Source organism: Amphiura filiformis, chromosome 6, assembly GCF_039555335.1.
Source record: "Amphiura filiformis chromosome 6, Afil_fr2py, whole genome shotgun sequence".
Lineage (NCBI taxonomy): Eukaryota > Metazoa > Echinodermata > Ophiuroidea > Amphilepidida > Amphiuridae > Amphiura > Amphiura filiformis.
The window spans coordinates 29,737,658-29,764,131 of NC_092633.1; the positions used below are offsets into that span (position 1 = coordinate 29,737,658).

Consider the following 26,474-nt stretch of genomic DNA (forward strand, 5'->3'; position numbering starts at 1 on the left):
AAGCAATCTAAGCGCATTATTATGACCATTTAATTGACACGGTCGTGTGCAGTATCTTAGTCCGGCTTCCAAACTCAATTTTGCCACAGAAGCTTGTTTTGGTGTCCATAGTTTTGTTTTTGATGGATATTGCTTCTCAAGACCACCAACTTCAAAAATAAGTTTACTGGAACTCTGTCAGCATTGAGCATTTTGAGATATGGCGGGTCAAAGTTCACAAAGAGGTCAAAATTCAAATTGCTTAAAGGCTGTTGAAAAGTTCAACAAATTATTCCTCTTGTCATGGCGATCCAGAAAAAGTATACTTTTACCTATCTGTGACATACCCTTCTGGAGTTATAAGTAAAAGGTCAAAGGTCACGATTTGACCGACACAGGGGTCAAAAGCTGAAAAATGCTCCGATCTTCACCAAAATAGTCTCAAATTGTTCATCATAGAAAATCCATGCAGAAAAATAATACTTTGTATTGTTTATGATGCTTCCTTACATGGGTAACCATGGTAACATAGCAAAAAGGGCCAGGTCTATATATGATTCAATGGGCATTGACATTTTGTCACCACGTTACCATAGTAATGAAACATCTTAGCTATGGCAAACTATTCTGTTTTTTAATGTTTATAGAAGACAAAAAATTTGAGACTATTTTCATACAAATCTGAGTATTTTTCAGGTTTTGACCCTTGTGGAGGTCAAATGGTGACCTTTGACCTTTCTGTTTATAACGCCAGAAGGGAATGTTTCAGATAGGTAAAAGTATACTTTTTCTGGATCGCCATAACAAGAAGCAACAGCATTTGAGCAATTTGAATTTTGAACTCTGTGTGAACTTTGACCCGATATATCTCAAAATGTTCAATGCTGACAGAGTTCCAGTAAACTTATTTTTGAAGTTGATGATCTTGAGAAGCAATATCCATCAAAAACAAAACTATGGACACCAAAACAACGTCAACTCCACTGGCAGCCGGACTTGTTAGCTCCATTTAATACCAAATTTGCTACCAAAAGCTTTAAATTGACCAAAATTGATAACACTATTTTAAATTTGGTGCATTTTCAAAAATCAGAACCATAACGAAGTCGGAATTGCTAGACATGGTCAAGCTCGATTGCCCGCGACGAGCCCCCTGTGCTCGTACAAATCGTGGGTGATTCATTTGTTAATTGATTACAGTGTTTTACTGTTATGCACGCGGACATGGTGCAATCGATATCACTTAGCGGTCATTTTAGGCTATGTTATGGTGACGCTCTGTAACTGACCTCTGCCTCCTGCGTGCTCCTGCGTGCTCCAACTTTTAGATTAGAAATGCACCAAATGTCATATACTGGTATCAATCTTTGTCAATTTAGCCGAGCTTTTGGCAGTAAATGGGGTATCAAATTGAAGCTAACAAGATTCTGCATGTTTAGCTTAACGACGGGTTAAATAAGTCAGGACTTTCTTTTTGTATTGTGTTTACTAGGGCTCGTAGCTCCTTGGTAGGTTAAATCCGGGGGTTAAATATGGCGCAAAAGTTCAATCATGACAACAACTATTGGTCACGTGAAACACGGCTTATTTGTCATGAATTGTACTCTCTTTTTTTCACTTTTTTTTGCCCTTTTTTGGCCATGCGTACCCAATGGGAGCAATTTGAAAATGCAGCTGATAAGTAATATTTCCAATTATATCACTCATACATAAATTATAGACAGTTCATTGGTTGATTACCATTTGCCATTTTTACTATCACCCTCTCCGTGTGATAGTCTTTACCATCACAGTGTCTGCCGTAGTGCTCCTGCGCCAAGCTGTGCGCGGACTCTTAGACTCGCCGATTTAGTTATGGGGTGGATCCCAAAATGTGAAGTATATCACGGCAAAACATGGTGTTATGTTGATGAAAAAATGTATTTCCTACCTTAAATAGTATTTTAGTAATATAATTTATGTATGCGTGATATAAAACAAATATTAACTGTCTTAAATTCGTGTAATGGTCGAAATATAATCACTCGGTGAAAGATGTATTGTTCCATTTCGTTCCGGCTCATGGAATGGAACAATCCATCTTTCACCTCGTGATTATATTTCGACCATCACTCATAGACAGTTAATATTTGTATACTAACCAATGAAAATATCATACATTCTTACCAGAGTCCCTCCAGCAATTAACCAACCTTGTCGATATGGAGAGCCATTCCGTGCAAAGGGAAGTCCTATCATTGCATATATGGCAGGAGTGGGTACTGCTCCAGGCGAGACGGATCTTGTACCATTCCAAGAGGTAGATGGTAAAAAATGTATAAAGAATAGAAACATTATTGCACTAAAATAAACGTGTAACACCTAAGAAAGAGAGGGGATTCAGCAAAATGGTAATGAGTAGCAAATAATTACCAATGCATTTAATTCACGTGAACGTTGATGTATGCACCAGAAATTAATTCCATAATTTACTTTTCTTAGTTTCTTCGTCCGTGCATCCCGTGTTTCCAAGGCCAATCAATATGTCAGCGATACCAGTGTTCTGATGAGTGCCTTCTCACAGGAGTTACGCCATTTACGTTCACTTTACGTAACATAACATTACCAGAGAGACGTGCAGAATATGTCAATGATACCACAGGAACAGTCGCCACAGCAGAATACTTTGTCACAGGTAAATTGCGGTTATTTAAATGCATTAATACTGTTGTATAATCATCTCATGAAAAGATACCGATAACGTCCCCAATATTTGGTGTTCCCAATGTAGAAATCGCATCGTATTTTGATTCAGCCCTGTAGAATCTTTTAGACAAGCTATTTCCTATATCCCATCATTGATCAGCTATATCCGTAAGTGGTTAATATAAACGTTTTGTGAACCGTAAAATGGACACTAAAAAGTTGCAGATGATGTTGTAGGCGATATACATCAATTTAATAGCAAGTAAAATGATACGTTGGTAGAGTTGAAGCACCCACAAATTTTTGATAGCCATGAATAAGTCGTTACAACGGAATTCCAAAACCGGTCACGACTATCACTTTGATATACGTAATGTTGACTCACCAGCATAAACGAAACACCCTAAAACACAATAAATACATGTTCATGTTCAATCAGAGCGTCGTCATAATCCTTTCAGGATTTGACCGCATTTGATTCAATCTATTACCAAATCAATAGAAAAAACCTCTTTGACAAACTTTGATTAACATTAGTTAAAGCAATAGCTGGAAACGGGAAAAGCTCTTTAGCATCATCGAATGGAGCCAGTATGGATATGACCCCACCTGAATTGGATTTCTACTTTTATCTGGATGTGACTCAGTCCGGTATATATGACCAGGCACCAACCAACTTTCAGGCATCCAACGACACAATACAAACGTTTTGGGGATTTGTGGATTCCGAAAGTGAAATTCAGGTAGGTCATACTGCAGTTACTGTCCGTTTTCCTATACACAGTGCTCTTACCATTGACGCGTAACCTCTACCAATAGCGTATGTTAGAAGTATGGGTAATTGCCTAGTTAACGTCGCTGTGTGAAAATTAACCGGCCAATATTAAAAGTACTCTTCTAAAATTCTAGAAAATATAGTTTTGTAACATGTCCTAAATTTTTAGCTAATTTAGATGTTTGGAAATATTCGTACTTTGGTGTTTTAGTGTATGTTATAGGTAATAGTACATTGCCTAGTTGACGTCGGTGTGTGAAAAATAACCGGCCAATATTAAAAGTACTCTTCTGAAATTCTAGAAAATATAGTTTTGTAACATGTCCTAAATTTTTTGCTAATTTAGGTGTTTGGAAATATTCGTACTTTGGTGTTTTAGGAAGGATATGTAAACGACAGATAACACCAAAAAATATGAAGAAATTATTTCCAAACCGTGTTAAGTCTGCAAACCACCATGCTTCTCATTTTCAAGAACGCTGGTTAACAATAAGCAGAGTATTGTCTTATTTCGTAAACAAAAGCCCACACAGAATTGTTCGAGATCTAGCGTTCGCTTTATAATCGTTCACCCAACTGAAACTATAATACCAGCTCATTGCTCCATTGTACATGTAAAGCAGAAACATATGTTGTGTGGATTTAACCAGAGAAGATATGATTTAATCAGTTGAGCTGTTTTTAATGAGTGTTATCTTGGTTTAATAGCTTTTAATGGGGTTGAAGTCCTGCAAAAGTCGTGGTGAATTCTACTCTAGACATGACTGCATCATGTTCGGCTTAAATGTTTTCATTCAGTGGTAGACGCGTTGTTCAAAGCCAGTTCAAAGTTAAGGGCTTTATTATTATTGGTATTATTATATTTTATTTATTTACTTTTTCTTTCTTTCTTTATTTACTACTTGGATTCCCGCTAGCAGAGTAAACGGGAACGATCCATAAAACGGGAAGAAGCACTGAGCATGTAACATATAGACTATGGTGATTGATACCAGGCCAAATTCTTACCCCCCCCCCCCACCCCTTAAGGTGACTTAAGACTTAAAGGTGGGTGCGATAAAGGAGATCCCAGGCTTGATTTAAAGGGTGTCATTTCCGCCCCATCCCAAGATATTTTACGGGAGGGGATATGCCCAGCAATTTCCTTTTGATATATTTAACATTTCCCTAATTTAGTAAGATTTTGATTGATTTTCAGGCTTACTATTGGGCTATAGGAACATCGCCTGGTTTTACAGACATTCAAGATTTTGAATTTGTAGGTCTCAACCAAACCAACATGAATAGCAGTTTAGAGGGACTTCTGTTTGACAACCAAACTTACTACGTTACTGTTATAGCCCGCAATGGAGCCGGATTAGAAACTATATATGAATTTGATGGTATGTGCCGTAAATATGATAAATTGACAACCTGTTAGTTATCTACAATCCTGAAGTATTAAATTAAACAAAATGATGACAGTTACATGAACGTTAAACGCCACAAGCAATGACATAAACAGCTCAATTGAAATAGAAAGTCTTGATGATGTTTCCAAAGAGGTGAGACTACTTAGAAAGAGGAGTGAGACAGAGGACTACATTGTCATCAAAGATTTTCACAGCAGCACTGGCTGGAAGATGTTTTCAAAAACTCCCATTTAGAGGGAAAAAGAATCAACATCGACGGAGAGATGCTAACCATGCTAACGGATCTACGATTTGCAGATGATGTCGCCCTAACGTCAGCATCGGTGAAGAATAAGGTTACTTACCAAGAACCGAGGATAATAGGTGAACAAGGACTGGAAAGAGAAGAAGATGAAGTCAGACAAAAAAATATGTTAGAGAGATGACATCACCATCGTCATTAGTACAACCGCTTAGACAGCACTGGCAAGGACTCGAAGCAGATGGAAACTGATGACGGTGCAGATGGAAAATGCTGGAGAAACATCCGGATGATATGAGCGAGAGTGAGTAAGCTAGTCATCTCCTTGCTGAAGCTGTCCCGATGCCTGATAGCAGGGACAGCATTCCACATGCAGGTTGTAGATGATGCAAAAGATCTTTGCTGGCTGACAATGTTTGAATGTGGTATCTCAACTAGTCAACTGCATGTTCGTGGGATATTACGGACAGTCGACGTCTAGGATATGGGGTTTGTGTATTTGGCAATAGTTGGCATTTTGTATGTTGGCACTGTAGTGCTGGATCTTCTGCGTAGAATATACGATGGAAAAAATGTTGCTGTTCTAACTGATGATCAAAGATGGAATGAAATGAAAAGAAATAGCAGTTTGAAATTTTATGCTAAAATATTCCTCTCACCTGAAGCTTGTAAGAAATTATGTCAAACCTGAAGTGAGTATCAGTCAGCTTGTAAGCATCGATAGGTTAGAACCACCACTTATTGCAGTCTATTCAATTTGGAGAGTATTGTACATTGCTGGTACGTACTAACAAGTATCCTTTACACAATTGACGCTGCAACTTTTCAAATGGCACCAAATGTTATGCAATCATCAAATTCTCGATCAGATCTGTTTCTTTTGACGTGCGGTGTCATACTGCAGCTAACACAATAATTCTCCACATGTTCATATCAATCTTATTGCTTTTTATTAATCGTGCTCAAAGTTATACCGCTGGAATAATGTGATCTTTCCTTTTTTAAGGTATTTATCACAGTGTATTAACATTTACTATACAAAATACGAACTTTTTTCCCTGTTGTACCTTGCTTATAAATTATTTGACTTGAAATTAATTTATCGTTATAATTCTTATTGGTTCCTTCGATTATTTATACAGGTGTGACCGTGCTATTGACAGCTCCTCCTCCAAATGGCGTAAATTCAACTGCATTGTTTAGTGAACAGTTTGATCAGGAGGTCTTCCCGACGGATGCCAAGCAGACTAGTAACCCACATGCCGCTGGAGCATGCTGGACTAAAGCTGATGACGAAAGTGTGACAAGATATGGTATTAAAACTCGCTCCGATTGTTTCCGCACAATAATCAAGGATTACTAAATGCATATAGAACATATATGTGACGTGTCATGTCAACACCAGACACTTTTGGGCAGGATCTGGGCAGGATCGTAAATGGAGAAATAGCCAAAAATCTGCCCGGGGGTGATTTTTTCACAATTTGGGTTTGTTGCGAATTTGTGATGTTATTAATATTTAAAATATTGTCCGATAGTTTAAGACCGGAATATAACCGGCATCTTGTATCTTTTGAGACATTTTTCAAGGTAATTCCTACTCTCAACATTGTCAATAATAATTTTAAAAGCCGATATCTCAATTTCCAATTTTATAATACCATAACTTACGAACTCAAAATCTTCGCTTAGGAATACCCGATTTGATTGGGGAAAAAGGCGTTGTGGGGCAAAATACCTCTATATTTAAGACATGTAAAAACCTCAAAATTGATACCCTGCCCAAAAGTGTCTGCTTTTGACATGAGACGTCATATATATATAGTACTATTATACTCCGTTTTAGTTGTTTCTTCTTTGTTTTCTTTTCCTTAGTTTTATGTGTTCCGTTGTTCGTCTGTTAGTTTATATTGACATTGGAATTTACTTGGAACGTTAGCACATCGAACGTTAGAAGATTACTTAAGTTAAATTAATGTTTCTGTTATATTATGTTCAATTGTTTTCTTTGCCGATATTTAGACTATTGTGTGGGGAGTTCACCGGACGTTGAAGACGATATTGTCCAATGTATACCCGTGGGCAATTCTTCTGGATGTGCTATGATTATTAATGGTAAAATAGAGGTGACATCCGATGAGTATGGTCAAGCATTATACAACCTCTCAGACTTTATACCACCTGATGGAAATGGAACATTTTACATGGGAAGCAGGTTCAATATGGAACCAGGAAAGTAAGATAATGGATTGTCAATTATTGTTCGTTAATTCTCTCTTACTGAACACCGAAGGGTTGGTTGTTAGCCTCCTCTTCTGGATGTTAACACGTCATATACAATTTATACGAGTCTTTTATATCATGACAAGCACTATCAATGATTTGCCAGGCCAGAATACACTTATATTCAAACAATTTCGTGTTAGGGTATCTTTTGGAACTAGTGTGCTAATAAGCTGACATTTACGTCGGCATGGAGATGTTATTAAGAAACTTTAAATTGAAGTGGAAAACCTTTTTGTAATTTTCACCGCAAGGCTTAATTTTAATATGATATGCAAAAGTAAATTCGCAATTACAATTAAATTACAATTACAACATTCTAAAAAGGCCAATTACAATTACATGACAATTGATTTTTTTATTGATACATGTATTAATATCAAATATTTGGTGTCAATTACATCAATTTATTTATATTTTTTTCAATAACAGTTTCAACTTTAACTAAATTTGTTAATATTTTTATAGTATGATGTAGACCTGTCAGCAAGTACTTATTTTTAGTACTTTGTACTGATTTTACTTTAAAATACTGAAACGGGTTTAAAAAGACAGTTGTGATCCTCCAAAATCTGGGTAGCAATCTAAGTCAATTGTACTTTTCATTTATATGAATGTAAATATTGATTTGGATTTTCGAGATTTTGGTCAAGCACACGGCAGTGATTAATTTTTCTTCACTTAAATGAGTGCAAAGGATGAGCCTACGATTATGCTGAATCGTATGTCGACTTTTTGTGCATTTCGTGTTCATATAAAACCACCAACGCCTCCTTGGTAGAACAAGCGTTAATATAGATTTTAGAGCCAGATGCCGCCTATCACTGAAAGCATGAGCCATTTGAGTAATTGTTGATTTTACGTTAAATTGTTTCAGATGCTTGTACACAACAATGAAAGTTTGCAACGAAGCATATTTATGTTCAGTACTGTCAACAGGGACGGTAACGGTGCTACGTAAGTAATGCATAGTTTTGTTATGAATCTGACCAGTGGTGATGCCAAGGGCGTTTTCCCCTCCCCGTCCGCCAACTCATCTACAAAAGTTCTTGCAGAAATAATTTGTTCAATACTTTCCTTGTCATGCTTGGGCCTTTCGTTCCCCACACGGAAGAGCTCAAAGCCCTACAAACACAAAACGTTTTTAAAACGTTTTTTAACAGGTTAGATTTTGTATTTTTGGTTTTTGTACAAATGTTTTAATAATGTTAAATGTCGGGTCAAGAAAACGTTTTAAAACAATCTGTATGAAAACACACTAAAAATATTTTAAAATGTTTTCAAAATGTTATTGTAAAATATTGTTTGCAAACATTTTTTGCCAAATATGTTGTCAACACTTAAATTACATTATGTTAGATTATATGCAGTAAGGTATCAAAAACGTTTTTGAATGTTATGAAAACGTTTTATACCCTTTATATTACCCGACATTTGACCGTTTTCTGGCAATCATTTCTAACCTTTTGCGAATGATTTCGAAAATGTTTTGTGGTTGCTGGGGCTATAAGGCTGGTCGGACCCCTTAACCTGACCCCATTTACTTCATTTGCCACCACCCTGTCCCCAGTGCTTTCCCTGCACGTTTTGCCCACTTTAACTATTCCGGTGGTTGTTGATGTGATTATTTAGTGTTTCAAACAAAACATCATGTACAGCCCAATTTTAGGCTTAAAACAGCTAAAAGCGGTTTCATGCTAATGTATACAGTTGCTTTTGAGTAATTTTTAGCTTTAATTCCCCTTATTTACAATCACAGCATTTTTAAAGCTTTTTCGGATATAAAATGTATCTATTTATGAAAAGATTGATGGCGCTATTTAGTTATTTGAAATTACTCTTTTAAGCTTTGAATAAAAATAATTCCTTTTATTTTTGGATACAATATGTTTATAAAATAAATTTCTTTGTTGCCTTTTCCACCTATTCCATCTGTTTTAATGACAGCATTGATTACCCCCCCTTTTACCGATTAAGCATAAATAGCGCCACCTATAATTTGCATTTAGTTATTAATAAAGTCAATTCTTCATACATCAAACAACCGTGTGAACTGAAGGGCATAGAATATGAGCTGGAGATACCATTTCATACACCAAAAAGATGAGAACTTACTCCGTGTTCTGGTGTGTTAATGATGACGTCGACTAATAGCAATGAATAGTAGGGTACAGAATGGAAGTCCCGTTCTCGGGTTAAGTACAAGAAGTTTTGAAGGTGTTCTTTATAGATTCGAGGACGCTAAATAAAATCAGAGGGTTCTGCACCATCGAAAAGTGTGGGGAACTCTCGCTAGAGGGCGTTTTTTAACTCACCATAACTTGGTCAGAGAAGCACACAGTAGCATGATTCTGATGTCTATACCCATGGTTTCAGGGTCAAGGAATCCAATAGAGTCATTTACAACAGCCTAGGACCTATCATTCCAAGATGGCTATCAAAATTTCAAAATGGCCGCCAGTGAAAATTAATTTGGCTATATCTCGGGTGCAGAAAGTGCTAGAAGTATGATTCTGGTGTCTATACCCATGTTTACAGGGTCTAGAAATCCATTGGAATAATCTAGAACAGCACAGAACCACCACTAAAATTTTGAATTCAGAATTTTGCTTAAATCTTATCTTATCTGTGGTTTAGACGGCCTTATCCGGGGTTTACGATCATTACCTGGGGCTAAGACACCTTAGCATAACGCAGTCTAAACCCCCAGATAAGGTATCTAAACCCCAAATAAGGCGCCGTAACCCCGGATTAAGGGACGTAGACCCCAGATAAAGCAGTCCAAACCCATTCTGTACCCTACTATAAGGACGTGAATTATGTTTATTTGTAATATGACGTTCTGGTTGGCAGAACGAAATTACATTACAACACAGTGGCCAATGGAGCAGTGTAATACATATAATCATGATTGACTCGCAAACGCAAAATCGGAATTAGCTTAAGTTTTGTGAAAAGGATTTTTTCGTGGATATCTACTGAAAATATCATAAAAAGAGGCCTGGAATAACAGAATACTCCTTCAAATGAACTTAAATGTTAACATGAAACTATTATTAAACATTATTATCATTTCTTCCTCAAATCAAAGTTGATAGGGATGAGATAATAACATCTAATAACGGAAGTGACATGATCATGATGATAGACGATTCATCTAGTACCAAACGTCGTAAAAGACAAGCTGAGGATGGCTTTGAATTAGCAATTGAAACTTCAGGAGGTAATTTATAAAGCAATTTTCTAGACTATAATTTCATTAAAATTTGATCTATATAGACTGGTTTGTAGTAATGCTTTCTCATATATGTGAATATTTTCATTGTTGCATTACTTGTTCAGGTTTTCATCCAGGTGGCTCCATTTTGTTTGGATTCCTTGATGGCGATAGAGCCAAACAAGATTACAGCTCTGATGCATCATTGAACTACCGTTCATATATCACAGACCATCTGGCAATAGAACTCCAAACGGAACGGATTCTGAGAGGAAGGTAGGAGGACATATTTTATGTCTTGGTGCGTTTCCTAGCAAAAGCGTGTTTTAAATTTGTAAGCAAGTTGAATATTCAAGGAACAAATAATTGTTACTTCTACCTGTTACACATTTTAAGTACCTGCGGTTTTGTAATCCAGTAATAATCATTTGTGTTCTCTTAAGGCGTATTAACGTGTTTGAGAGATCGTTCTTCCTTGGCAGTCTTGGGCAAATGGAATTACAAGGTCCCTTAATTGTCAATATTACATTATCTACTTGGGACAGCTGGACAGATGAAGTACCATTACTTATATTCTGGGATACCGGTGAGTTACTGAGGGAACAAACCAAAAGATCGATATTGTCTTATAAACGTAGCTAGTTTCCTATGCTCGTTTTGGTTCTCGGCCGACCCCCTAACTACTAAATTAAACTCCCTGTGCGAATTTATGTGCTTTTCCGGGAAAATGCACAATAGGTTAGATACTCTACAGCACTATTCTTACGAGCCGTAATGACTCAAGGCCAAATACACTTTTTCCCAGTTCCCACACGAAATCAGTTTGATTAAGCTAACAAAATCTGAATCTTCAATGAAAAGTATAATATGATTGACAATGATTCTGCACATATTATGCATTCACTTTATAAATCGCTCTAATAATTACTACTTATTCGACAGTTGTCTTCTTGTTGATTACAAAGTTCTGTTGCACTCAATGTTCCGACCGACTGATGTTGTGGGGCACGTTGGCGCAGCGCTACGGGCTCTGCCTTGTAATCGGTGGATTGCGAGTTCGAGCCCCGGTGGTGCCATTGTGTTGTTCTCTTGGGCAAGGCGCTTTACCTTGCCTCTCTCTACGAGAGGCGCTGTATAACATCTTTTTTAACATTTATGTATATCCTAATTCATTTTTTCCTCTGTAGACTTGAATTTATATATCCTTTGCGTATAAAATCCTCGCACAGATGACAATTTCCAAAATGGTGTCGCGTTCACCAAGCACTTACTTTCTCCAGGAAACGGGGTTTTTCTGCACTGATCCACTTTATTGATAGATGTGTTGTTTCAAAAATTAGTCTCTTCTGATCAGACTCCAGCATGATTCATCATGTTCATGTTACTCCTGATATCATTTTCCAGAGTCTTCTCAGTGGTTTGATGCTGGCAAGACGTGCAGTAATACAGGGACAAGTTACGACCAGTCTATGCATAGAATGTCTGTTTCGGTCAGTGATAAAATCTTACTATTCTTATACTACTCAATTTTCACCATAATAAACATCAGGTCGTTTGTTTTGCGCATACTTTTGTAAGATTATGTCTGGATGGTCGTTAACCATTTCATCTTTTATGTCATCGTTACATCGTTTCCAAAACTAATACATACAATTTAGCTTCCCAACTTAGACGCAAATTAATGTCTCTGTCATATTATATCACCAGGTCTGCGCTACCAGAAGCAACGTGTCCAAGTCATCTCCCGATCGCTCCCGTCGTGCAGTTGATGAAAGTGTATATTTTAGTCAGGAAACACAGTTTGCTGTGGCTGCTATTTCTCCGAGCGTTATAAACGAAAGCCCGTATTTCGTCAATCTGGTTTCATCGCTTACCATTGATGAAGATAAGGGTAAGGGACAAATGCCAGTAACCATTCCTCTTTTAGCGGGGCCATACACACTGTAATACAGTGTTTAGAGCAAAGCACTTTTCTTACAACTGATTTCTAAACCTGTTGAGAGATTTGATGATTTATGTTTAGGACTTCAACATGTGATGTCTGGTAATTTGACATCTGTGTTAAGGTTTTGAACATGTTTACAAATCCATTACAAGATTTCATCTCTAGACATTGTTTATGCAATGCATGTCAGATGACCTACCTTATGTGCTTAAATTATTTCTTGAAAATGTTCATTTCTTAAAACCACCTGTGGTACTTGCCGAGGCAGCCCAGGTACTTGCATAACCTGAGTGGTGTTCGACAATTATACGGTTAAGTCTCCTAAAACCATGACAACTCGAAGTACATCCGCATGGAGGGCGAGTTGGCGCAGCGGTTATTCCTTCGCCTTGCACCACTGAGGTCCCGGGTTCAAGCCCCGCCGCACTGAGGTCCCGGGTTCAAGCCCCGGCGCGCGGCCCAATGACTCATGTGCACGTGCACTCCAAATTAAATTATTTCTTGAAAATGTTCATTTCTTAAAACCACCTGTGGTACTTGCCGAGGCAGCCCAGGTACTTGCATAACCTGAGTGGTGTTCGACAATTATACGGTTAAGTCTCCTAAAACCATGACAACTCGAAGTACATCCGCATGGAGGGCGAGTTGGCGCAGCGGTTATTCCTTCGCCTTGCACCACTGAGGTCCCGGGTTCAAGCCCCGCCGCACTGAGGTCCCGGGTTCAAGCCCCGGCGCGCGGCCCAATGACTCATGTGCACGTGCACTCCATGCTCGCTCTAGCAGGTTTTCTCCGGGATCTCCGGTTTCCTCCTGCTTTCAAAAATCGGTGATTAGTTGTTTGGCTATCAAAAACTTCCTTCACCCAATGGAATTTGGGGAGCTGCATAGATAATTGGTGGATGTTACAATCTAAGTGCTGATAGGTTTGCGCCAAGTTCGGCTGCAACCAGCCTAGTTGATGCGATCTGATTGTGATGATCCACCATGGCAGCGAAATTACAGCGCTTTGATCCCCCTAAGATCCGGAAAAGGCGCTATATAAAACACCGAAATTTATTTATTTATTTATTTATTATGACTACAATCATCATCATTATCATCCAACAGGCAAACTAGAGTATCAACTACGAGCAGAAGACCCAGAAGATGATCAACTTCAATTTGTTCTGGACCGTAGCAGAGATCTCCCAAGACTAGGTTCTGTTATTGTCACTCCTGATGGATTTTTGACTTACACCCCATGCAAAGACTGTACAGGACACGATATTGTCCATATTGCAGGTAATGGCTTACGCGCTTATTTCGCGGAATGGCTACGGAGCAAATTTAAAAACAAACGCAGATCTAAAATAGAAATATAGGTTGTGTAAATATGTACGTATTTAGAAGTAAAATATGTCCTCCCTAACAAATGGGTATTTTTTACATGAACCCGATTTATGTAATGCTTCGTATTCACGGCAAAATTACGTACTAGCGCTTTATAATAGTGATACTTGTCATTGGATTGGAAGAATGTAGGTCCAATAAATGATCCATTGCACTGCTTACGTCACATACGTGGCAGGCCTAAACCTGCGGCATAGTAGTCCTCAATACAGGAAGGAATAAGGATTTTACTCAGTTTGCAAACCCTGAAGTTGCCTTCGAGTTTTGTTCGGAATGACAAGGATCAACAATATATAATAGGTTGTGTTTTTTGGTTTTTTTTATTTGTTTGTTTATATATAAGTATAAATATAAATAATTGTTTTTGAAACAAGTAACAGAAGTACTTACATCAATTCTACTAACAAATGCAGTGTCACAAACATTTGCTTTTGGTTTACAGTGGAAGAAGTCCATAGCTACGCAGGGATTGCACCAATCTCGACTAATGCTAGCATCGCTGTGATAGTAAGATCGGTCAATGACAATCCGCTTGTTTTTGTAGCAAAGAAAGGTCAAATCAGTAGCAACCTTACTCGATCTGCAAAGGTAAAGTTAGTTAATTTAGTACACACATTTTGCATTACTTTATATCGCAACGCTCCATGATGCACCACGACCTTTGCAGGACTTAAACCCCATTAAAAGCTATTAAACCAAGATAACACTCATTGAAAACAGCTCAACTGATTAAATCAGATCTTCTCTGGTTAAATCCACACTACACATGTTTCTGTTTTACCTGTGCGGTATTGCAATGAGCTGGTATTATAGTTTCAGTTGGGTAACCGATTATAAAGCAAACGCAAGGTAACAATACTATGTGAGCCTTTGTTCACGAAAAGAGACAATAGTCTGCTCATTGTTAACCAGCATTTTTGAAAATGAGAAACATAATGGTTGTTGACTTCTGGTTGTGGAAATAATTTCTTCATATTTTTTGGTGTTATCTGTCGTTTACATATCCTTCCTAAAACACAAAAGTGCGAATATTTCCAAACACCTAAATGTGACCCGGCAGCACAAACGAGCCGTAAATTCCCTAAATTGTATTCTGAGTTATGGTGTAAAATGTGTACGAAGGTCGTATTCATCGGTCACTTAAGCTGGGGCGACATCTGTCTTATTTTGATAGTCACAACACTAATCAATAATCCTATTATTGAAGTGGATAATAAGCTTCTACCTTAGATGGCTATAGAACTTTTAATAGCTCTGGTCTTTGTTTGCTTTTGCTAAATCCTTTTCAAGTGGTGGGTTACCAGGCATTGTATTTTGTATAGGTATGCATGACCAACAATTAACAATGAGAGAACCTTCTTAAACCTCGTTGACTCGGGGATGATTTGAAATGACCGCCAATTATGACTGTTTGATATTTATTGCCAGCAATGTGGAAAAAGAGACACATAGAAATGAAAAAAGCTATAATTTTGTTGAAGGAGCAAAGTTTAACTAACCATAACTCCGCTTCTGGATATCGTTTGAGGTCAAATGATATACCATTTTAAAGCTTATGATATATATTTTCTAAACACGAAATAAAACAAAATTGACCGGAGGAGGAATTTACGGCTCATTCGCCGTGAACGGTCACAAATTAGCAAAAAATTTAGGACATGTTACAAAACATTATTTTCTAGAATTTCAGAGAATACTTTAAATATTGGCCGGTTATTTTTCACACAGTGACGTTAACTAGGCAATATCCTATACTTCTAACATACAATATTTGTAGAGGTCACGCGTCAATGGTGAGAGCACTGTATATTGTGCATATGAAAACGGACAGTAACTGCAGTATGCTATTTTGACTGGTATAAAGCGTAAATAAGAGCTTTTAAAGTTTCTGTTCAGGAGATGACAGTGAGTCAATTTATTTTCGTGTTTCTCATTGGTTTAATAGTTTGCAGTGACACAAAACACAGAGTATAACTTGGAGTACGTTCCTCTACTGGCAGCGCTAGGTGCATATGATGTTGATAGCAGTGATATGCTCACTTTAAGAATTGATACCCCAGTACATGGGGACATAGTGTTCAGTGAAGAAGATAGAACTTTACCAATTAATGACGAACATTGCAACAATGGTGGTAAAACAGTGATATCCTTAAATGAACGTGTTATTCCTTGTGGACTTGTGCTGCCTGAAAATAAGGTATGTAATAATCGGTTACAATATTAATGATGCATGACATATATGTAAGTGTGAATTTTGCTGATGGGCCCTGGATCAAGTTAAAATCAAGGATGAGTTCATCTTGGAATTTACGATGAAGATGACGATGATGATGATGGGGATGAGGATGATATGATGATGACGATGATGATGATACAACTTGTATAAGACGTTTACCACTTTCGTTTGAAATCTGGACTTGCACAGTGGCAGTTCTATTCACTTGTACACACATGTACCTTTATTTAGAAGTGTATTGGACATCACAAATGCTCAGAAAAAGATTTTCAAAGAAAAGGCAGTCTTTTTTCTCAAAAAACACAATTTATCTGTTGAAAGATAAACTTAGTTATATCGGCGAAAATGACTGGCTTGCCGTAAGCGCAAATGGGCGCCATCTGACAAAAAGAGGGCAGATTTTTTAGTGTAATGGAATTTGCGAACAAAAATGTCTAATGAGAGAGATGAGACAGATGTAATGTGTTCCAAGCATGTGGACATTCACACATGCACCAATGTATCTTATTTTTGTTTTTTGTGAATACGTAACGAAATGTCACAGCTTATTTTGTTTTCCATAATACCAAGGAAACTGAATGGTCCAGTTAGAGCTAGTTAAGGAAACAAAGTAATTCCATAAGGTTTTCCTTGGTAATTATTCATAATGTTCCAAGTTATTTCAGGCAGAGACATAGCATTTGTTTTCAATGAGGACACTTTTCATGCTTTTGGGACACTGTAGTATTTTGTAGCGCGATCTTTGTATTTACACGAACGCCCAAGAAATATAGCGGTGATAAAGCTCCACTGGCATCAACCAAATAACGATATTGTACTTTACACTTTTTCCTCAGGATCATCTAAGCTGGGTGATGGTGAACTTCACGTATACACCAAACATGAATTTTGTTGGAGACGATTCGTTTAGATTCTTTGCACAAGACAATAACAGTGCCATGTCAAACATGATGACAGTCTATATTAATGTTTACGACCCATGCCGCACAGATGAATGTCTCTGTAAGATTATATCGTTCACATATACTTCTATACGCCGTAGAAGTGACGTCATAGTCGGATTAACTACATAGCAATAGATGAATACAATTTGTGAATAGACCGCCCTGCACTACAAGCAGATTGAACTAATCACCTGTGTATGTCAGCAAACATAGATTGAATACAATACCGCTCTTTTCAAAGATACTTATCTTACAGGTGCGAGTGATCAGCCTTTCTTTGACATCTATGGTTCAATGCACCGGTACCGCGCGAACGTTGTAGTGCAGGGCGGTATAGTCAAAATTGTATTCATCTATTGCTATGGTAGTTAATCCGATTAACCGCGTCACTTCTACGGCGTATAGTGCCCAGTTTTATTCACTATTGTCTATTCTTCTCTCGTGCATTTTATGTCACGAACTATCCTTCAGCGACTGAGTCAAAGGTCACAAATATGACGCGCTAAATAATACGATCTAGATAATATGCACGCAAAATCCTAGATTCTAGATATTGTTGCTTGGTGTCTCGGAGTGGGTATATCTACGCCCAATTTTTTAGAAATACTGCTAACTTCTGTTTCCTTTCGATTTATATACCATCACAAAAAATATATATAATTTCTGTGGTGTTAAAGTCCTGGTTGTGGTCCCGGTTGTGGTATTTGTCAAGTGTAGAATGGGACCAGTTGTGCTCTATAGAGTGTTTGCAATAAACCAGTCGGAACGGTATATCAATTGAAATGGTAGCCAGGTTGGAGGACAGTTCTAATGTAGCTTAAGATGACAGAGGGACAGGTCTCTAGATCGATTCCACAACCATTCATACCTACCGTATCAGCTGTTTTATTATCATGCGAATTGCCCTGTGGTACCTTATGGATGACAGAATTTTATTTAAATGAGGACGACTCTGTCATGAGTGACGTAGTATTGAATACACTCTATTTAAAGCTGTTATTTTCGTTTTAATTATATATTTAATGAACCAAAATGAATCCCAAATTCAATCGGAATAACAAGCTTCTGTTAGAAATATCATAACATTACCAACGTATTTCAATTGGAGTCGTAATACGATTGAAGAGGGCGACCAAGTTTATATCACTGATACAATTACGCATAAGGGCAATGATTCAAACGAGGTCAGTGACTCACAGTGTTTTAATTTAATATATTATGTTCCTAAATATTCGACCTAAAAATGATTACTAGCAGCAATTAAATACATATTGTTTTATTATAAACTGATGCAATGGAAATATGAAGGATAATGAACTCGTGTAAATGCATTCGTCAAGATAATTGCCCTTGCTATGGAGCTTTTATTGCATGTAGGTCTCGAGCCTAACGGCTCTCGACCTAAATGCAATAAATCCCCGAGATATATCCACAGCGTGTGCGATTATCTTGCCAAACGCACAGCACTCAATTCATTATCCTAATCATAAACATTTAAACATCAAATCATCATAATCAAAACCTCAATTTTTTAATTCCCGACATCAGTCTCACTTACTTGAGTAAGTTAACTTTGCCTTTTTCTTATCCATAGCATCCTTCAAATTCAAGTACGCTGCATATGAAGTGAACGAGAATGACGGGTATGTGACTGTCACAATAGTAAGGGGAGGCTATATTGACCATGAAGCCTCAGTCCGTAAGTTTACAAGGCCAAAAAAAAACAAGGTCAAAGGTCAAGCGTTGACCTCTAAAGGGTCAGAATTTTAAACTTGCTCCGATCTTCATGAAAATTGTGTCAAAATCTTCGTTTTGATAAATGATCTTAAACAATGCTAGTTAGCAATATGTAGGATGTTTCATAACCTAGATTTCGCATCAAAACAGGTCAATGACCATAGAAACCCATTGAACTTGACATGTTTTGATGTGTACATAGTTAATGAAACATCCTCCCTCACATGTTGCTAACTAGCATCAAAATGAGGATTTTGGCACCATTTTCATCCAGAGCTAAGCAAGTTTAAAATTTTAACCCTTTAGAGGTCAACGCTTGACCTTTGACCTTTTTGGTAATAACCCAAGAACCGTACATCCTAAATAGGTAAAACTATACATTTTCTGAATCCTTATGACCAGAGGAATACATTAGTAATGTTTTCGACACAATTTGATGAAGTTTGAAATTTGACCCCATGTAAAGTTTAATTACATTTCCTCCACCCATGGGGCAATATTTTGTTTTGGGAACAACAAAATTTGTGTACTAGAATAGATATAGGTTAGAAAAATACATCATCTGGGTGCATGGGAACAATAGCTTGGTACTAGACTAAACATGATACTTGAACTGTTTTTCAGTGCATCCCGAATATTATGGTTACAAAAATATTTCGGTAGTTAAGGATCACTACATACATATATCATGGCTTTATTTTCAAAATGATTCTATTTTTGAGGGGACAATTAGTCACGTTGCATGAAGCGCCTGACGCAGTATAACATGGTAGGTTTCAACGTCCTTCGTGCGTTGCTTGCTTATTTTGGGTGGTTTTCCCAAACCACGACAGCTTTCCATATCCTCCTGTCATGTCCTGCATCGCCGTTCCCAGGTCAGATGCTTCCAGTCCGGTGTCTTGCTTGAGTACATCTACATATGTAAGGGGTGCTCTTTCTCCTTTTTAGATGGAATCCAAGTGCTTCTTCCTTGCCATCTATAGCCATTGTCAAGGCATAGTCAATCACTATCACAAACAGATACGGGGCAAGGATATCTCCTTGTAGAACTCCGGCTACGATGTCAAACAGCTCAGTTTCTCCATCAGAGGAGATCACTTTGGCTCTGGTTTTCTTGTGTGTCCTTCCTAAAGCGTCCACAATTTGTTTTGTTATCCCATAGGCTATGAGGATTTGTAGCATCTTGCCTCGGTGAATAGTGTCGAAGGCTTTTCTGAAGTCAATGAATGTTATAATGGCTGGTAGATTTATCCTTTATTATCCTTCTAAGAGCCAGTATGTGGCTGACAGTTGTTCTTCCCATTCTTAAGCCATTCTGGTTGCTTCTCAGTAGTCTATCAACTTTGAGTCTTATCCTTTTGAGTATCATCCTATTGAAGGTTTTGGCCACTGTTGAGGATAGGCTGATGCCCCTGTAATTACTCCCTTGACTTAGGTCTCCTGACTTTGGTATTGGGATTATATTAGCTGTAGTTACACGTTGAAAAGATGCAAATCGCAGTTTTTGGATGGGATAAAAAAACAGATGAATGAGCAAATAGTGGTTTTGTTTTTCATTTCAGCAAAACTGCTTTTTTTTTCAAGCATGCTATGGTGTTCTTTCCTCTAAATGTCCTAATTATGTATTGTTTTCTTGTAATGTAAATAGTTATTCACATCTTCACAAAGGTAATATGTATTCTTGCAGGTGTTCAGCTAGTGAGTGGCAATGCTACAGCTAATGTAGACTTCTCGTCAATCAATCTGGATGTTTACTTCCAATCACGACAACAAGAAATATCCAGAGACGTAATCATCTTTGATGACGACTCATTAGAATGGACAGAAGTGTTTATTGCGCGTCTGACATCACCAAAAGGAGGGACAATCCTGGAACCATCTGAGGCAATCATAACTATTCATGATGATGACGGTGAGGTTAAGATGATTACCCTAAATCGTTGTTACAATTTCATGATCAAGAAATTAAACAAAAATGTGTGAATAAAGTGCTCTAAATAAGGTACCAGGTTCCTGTTTCGCTAAACGCTAATCTTAGTGGAACATTTCTTAGGCGTCCAAAGACAAGAATAGGTTGGCAGAATTAGACTTAATATCACGAAGTTGAAAATTGACAATTGCGCGCCATTTATCGTATTTACCTTCGCAACCAGGATCTCCTGAGTTTCGTACGGGTTACAACGAGCAGTAAGTTCAGGGAAATTTCAAGCTAACTCAATTTTAATACTGATCAACTATATTTAATTTTTCACTTTCATTCTAGAATCAACCCAAAGACCAATTATTGCTGGCACTATTGGTGGTCTGGCACTTTTCTTTGCCATTTTCTTAGCACTAGCAATATTCTATCGCTACCGAATCAAACCAAGGAAGGGATCCTACTCTATATCTCATTTACAAGTAAGTTTTATAAGGTTTTATAAAGTGTTACGTCGTAACATGGGAGAATGGGGAATGGTTATCACCCCGATATCTGAAGACAGGTTGGACGGCAATCGCTGTATGGTGTTAGCAAACTCTTCAGTGAAATCAAACTGGAACCCAATCCGCATTTCTTGAATCTGTTTTTGTTTTGTTTTGTATTTTGTGTTTTTGTTTTGTTTTCTTGTTTTTGTTTGTTTGTTTGTTTGTTTGTTTGTTTTGATGGTTTTGACGCAAGCGCTGTTCAAGTTTAAAAATAATTATTGTGGAGTCGTTAACCTTTCAAATTTCATCAGCCATTTCCAGCTAAAACTCATTCCTTGCTCTCGCCTTTGCATGGATACAATAAATTAACAAGATATATTGTGGTCAAACAAATGATTGCCTCTCGTTGATTGCCTGTCGTTGCAGGGCCCTGACTTAGATGATGGAGCAGACACAGCAGATATGGTGTCTTTGAAGAACTTTGTAAGTTTCAAGCGTTGGGACTTTCATAATTATATAATAAGACTTTATTTATATGGTCTTGTTATTAGAGTATACATACATTTTTTCATCTCGGATAGCGACTTTTTTTTTTTTTTGGTGGGACCTGAGAGCACATCACATATATCGAATTGCATTTTAAATACGAGGAAAGTCCTTCTGATATCAAATAATTTAGATTTTTTGAAATTGACGATATAATACACATTTTATGGCAAATGATTAAAAATTAAAATTTGTGAAATTTAACAGTCCTCGAAGTAAATTGTATAAATCTAATGATATGTATTCAAAATTCCCGGGCGCCGAAAGTGTCCAGTGCAATGACGTCCCAGTAATACAATGAAGGCTGACAACAATTGAACACAAATAACCATGATGTCATTGCACTAGACAATTTCGGCGCAGGAATTTTGAATATCGCGTGTTGAGAGCCGGCTGTTTTTATTCGTTTTTATGGTCAATATGAGTTTGTTTAAAATAAAACCATGTGATTAGTGCTTGATAATTATTTTTCTAACATATAAGGGATAATGTTGTGATTACCGAATTCATCCTTTAAGTTTTCTGCGGAGGAACAACATTCTTTATTTACAAGGAATGCTGTACTCGGCAAGACATAAGAACCAGCATCTACTCTTTTATGTGAAACTAGCTGTATGGAGTGTCAGATTATTTTCAATTTTGTTTCTTGTAGTTTGTGCAATTTTTGATTGTTATATCTTGAGTTTTGAAAAGTACTGGCACACCGTCGTGTTGATCACGTTAATTCGAGCTGTTCATCAAGCTCCACTGGTTACACTCGCTCGTTCTAAAGAGTCGCATATTTTCCTCATTTTACCCGTATTGTAAGCTATATATATCCTAAATTAATAATTCAGCTCGATGTTGTCAAAATCATCCCCTCTTTGCAATGGACACGGGAAAATAACCCGCGTATTCATTAAACCCGTGTTACAATTGAATACATGAATTGAAAACCCACCCAAGTCCATGGGAAGTGATTTTGAGAAAAAAACCTGTGTATCATTTTAATTACTTCACTTAGATTTACCTGGTCAATATGGTAAGTTTTACGTGCAAATGAGTGGGTTAAACTGTATTATATGACGATTAGCATTTCAGGGACTTCGTGGGGTTAATTTTAAATGCTGGACTTGGGTGGTTTTTTGAATCGTATATAAAGACAACAATGTTGGAATGAGATTACCACTAGTAAGATAATACAAAATAAAGCACACAGGTATGTATAATGTTGATAAGCATACTGCAGTGTAATATAAACCACACACTTTCCTTGATTATACCCATTTTTTTTTTTCAAAAGTCACTCTCCAGCAATGAATGTGTTACAAGTGGACTTTTTATACATACTGGATTTCAATCAATGTGTTACAAGACTCAAATCCTGGACTTGTGTGGTTATTTCATACATGCTATTTTTCACATGCTCTATAGACACAGAGGATGAATTTGAGTTGTTCTTTCATACATATGACATGCCTATGTATAGCAACAATTTCCCATGCTTAACTCAATTTGGCCAAAGTATGGAGTTGGGTGGGTTTTGTATTCATATATTCAATTCTTACTGTGCTTATTTTTCTAAATTATTTATTTGCTAAATTATTTATTTATTTATTTATTTATTTATTTATTTATTTATTTATTTATTTATTTATTTATTCCAGCGTACATTTGACGATGAAGGTCATGATCAGCCCATAGGTATTGATCAGACGCAACTTGGAGAAGCCATGGAAACAAAATTGTGAAACCAATCAATAATTACACAAATTTGTAAAAGTGAATGTATTAATTGATCATTGCTTTCAATATTTAATCAAATGTTATTAAGCAAAATATACACATATATATGTAAATATATAATTTTCACAAGAGGTTAAAAAATGGTATCAAAAGAAATACTGAATGCCTGACTGAACAGATACCTAGAAACGAGGCGGATTAATCAAAGTATACTCAGAAATGAATAGATTTTCCTATATAGATGTACAGTATCCTAAAACTTTTATCTTTATTACGTTTCCTTGATAATTGATTTCTTTATATACTCATTATATCCTCTGTGTATGTACTCATATAATTATCTCTATATATCTAGGCAATGTTGCCTGATATATCAAAGGCAGGTCTGAAGTTTGTTTTTGTTCGGCTTATAATTGGCGAAAAGACTCATATCATGTATTGATATAGAATGGCTTGCACGCAGTTGGGCGCAGGTACTCAATTAATAAACATATTTAAATGTATGCAAATTAAATTCAATTAACATTATAAGTAACTTTTTCGTTTAATGCATACTCAACACATGTATATAAACTTTCCATTAGCTTTTAAAAGGGAATCTGACTTTACCCAACCCAAAAACGCTCAACGGTCCATGCATATTAGCTACAATTAACTACCCGACCAGGGGAGCTTTGCAGCATTACCTGCGGGGGTACTCATTACAAGTAAAGAGGCTGGGTGCAAAGCCCTACTGTGATCTATCCATAATGGGGAGTACCAAATGGACACTGCGTTACTAGGTTCTTTAAACGCCTGCATATACAGCTATATACACATAGCACAAGATTTCATGGTGTTGAAACAGATCGTAGACCAAACGTTGACAACTCTTTGCAATTTGCATTATTTTAATAACAACCAAACCACTTCAAATACAGATTTCAATTGAGATCAAATCTACATTGATTTGATAATGGTGACTTGTGAGGTGCAAACCATTTAATTTTGCTCGCCGTATAATAAGAAGATAAACGGTTCAAAACAGACCATTACCAGAAATAATGCGCGTGCTGTTCATGACTGGTGAGATGCTAACATCTCACCAGTTAGTTGGTTTGAGGATGAGATAGTGAGGAGTACCAAATGGACACTGCGTTACTACTGTCTGTCCAATTAACTTGGACACCCGGTTTTTATGATTTATTTCGAAAAGTTTTCACTTTGGCAAAAAGTCATGAAAGAAAAGTTGCTAAACACTGTCAGACCTAACAGAAATTTTTAGTAAAGCGATGAAAAAATATTTTTCCTTATCTACTTTTATTCAATTTTGACCGATTTACAGCAAGATATCTGGGTCCAGGCGAATATTCCTAATGACTTGAAACTTTTGATGGGATAATCTATTTACAGTAAGGGGTGTTTGAACATAGTAATCATGTATATTGATCAGTGATGCCACCCATTTTTTTTTGTTCCTTATCATCGATGCAATAAAATAATAAATTTAGATGCTTTTACTAATTCACAATAACTCAAAAGGTGTCACAGTTGGTGCATTATAACAAATGATAGGGCAAGTTACTATGCGTCTGGAGTGTATTGTGGATTATACTCCTCACCGATAACATCAGAGCATTCATATATAGACGAATCCAATTTCACGCATCCCTACACCTTAATGGCTGCCAAAGTTGGGTCCCCGTCGGCTCCATCTCACCTAAAATACTGCATTCTATCACCTGTGCTACACGTAGACAAAAGAATAATGACAGTGTACAACACAAAAGAATCTAACATCGAATTTTAAGCGGCTTTAATCCACCCAATTGGGCAGTCACTACACACCAGTGTGGTGCATGCGGGGACCCGTCATGGCCGACCAAATCCTGACCATGACTTGGCTCGTTGGATTCGTCTATTCGCTACTTGCACGGTTCCGCCATTATGCACTATGTGCGGGGAGAGCCTCGAACTGGCAGCATACATGAAAGGAAGAATTATGTAACCTTACACAGAACGTTATGACTAGTTCAATTCCCATTCAGTTCGAGGCTCTCCCCGCACATAGTGCATAATGGCGGAACCGTGCAAGTAGCGAATAGGGCATACAATTTGTACTTATTATAGAATTGGGCTAAGCCACAAGCATGCACAGAAGAAGATTCAAATACAGCGCCGAATTGTTGTAATTGGCTGAGTTAATACACTAGGAATAAATATGCCAATAAGAAACACTGTCTGCATTTTATTAACTGAATTATTATATTGAACAAATGTTTTTGGTGAGGAGTAAAATTAATTTACTATTCATCCATTCACTATCCAAAATCACCATACCTACAAATCCGTATAATAAGACCTTCCAAAATAATGGTACCCAACTTCTACCGGATTATTTTTAAAGTGTTGAGAAAAATCTTCCAATTTCAATAGAATTTCAGGTAAACTCTCACTCAATGCTTTGGAAACACAAAAATCCCGTTAGGTCTCAGCAAATGTTAACACTTTTCTTTCATGACTTTCTTTGAAAGTGGATATTTTTTCAAATAATTAACAACAACTGGGTATCTAAGTTAATTGGACAGACAGTAGGTTCTTTAAATGCCTGCATATACAGCTATATACACATAGCACAAGATTTCATGGTGTTGAAACAGATCGTAGACCAAACGTTGACAACTTGCAATTTGCATTATTCATTAATCATTTTAATAACAATGGTCACGGGTGAATAAACTCCAGCGGGATTAACTACGCAGGATCCACAACCTCAGAGCAACCAACATCTCACCAGACATGAACATCACGCCCATTATTTCTGGTAATGGTCTGTTTCTCACCCTTTATCTAATATACTTAGGTTTTGAGTATTGAGACGCGTCTGAATCTAGACGTTACAGCTTAATAGTATGGCGGCATTCGTAATGAATGTAAGCAAAAGAAGTCAAGTCAAAACGCAGTATGTACTACAT

General features: G+C 37.1%; 1 protein-coding gene across 1 annotated transcript in view; it reads left to right on the plus strand.

The window, feature by feature from the left end:
- Positions 1-25,508, plus strand: part of LOC140155240 (uncharacterized) — an 85,398-nt gene extending 59,890 nt beyond the window's left edge. The window contains 21 exon segments of the mRNA XM_072177994.1: positions 2,149-2,278; positions 2,461-2,653; positions 3,202-3,407; positions 4,638-4,821; positions 6,235-6,405; positions 7,115-7,328; positions 8,253-8,332; positions 10,467-10,598; positions 10,718-10,868; positions 11,036-11,178; positions 11,997-12,082; positions 12,300-12,483; positions 13,645-13,818; positions 14,369-14,514; positions 15,872-16,123; positions 16,999-17,164; positions 18,701-18,805; positions 20,531-20,755; positions 21,107-21,243; positions 21,676-21,732; positions 23,442-25,508. Coding sequence (XP_072034095.1) covers positions 2,149-2,278; positions 2,461-2,653; positions 3,202-3,407; positions 4,638-4,821; positions 6,235-6,405; positions 7,115-7,328; positions 8,253-8,332; positions 10,467-10,598; positions 10,718-10,868; positions 11,036-11,178; positions 11,997-12,082; positions 12,300-12,483; positions 13,645-13,818; positions 14,369-14,514; positions 15,872-16,123; positions 16,999-17,164; positions 18,701-18,805; positions 20,531-20,755; positions 21,107-21,243; positions 21,676-21,732; positions 23,442-23,525 — 3,220 coding nt within the window. The 3' untranslated portion in view covers positions 23,526-25,508.
- Positions 25,509-26,474: the final 966 nt, after the last annotated feature.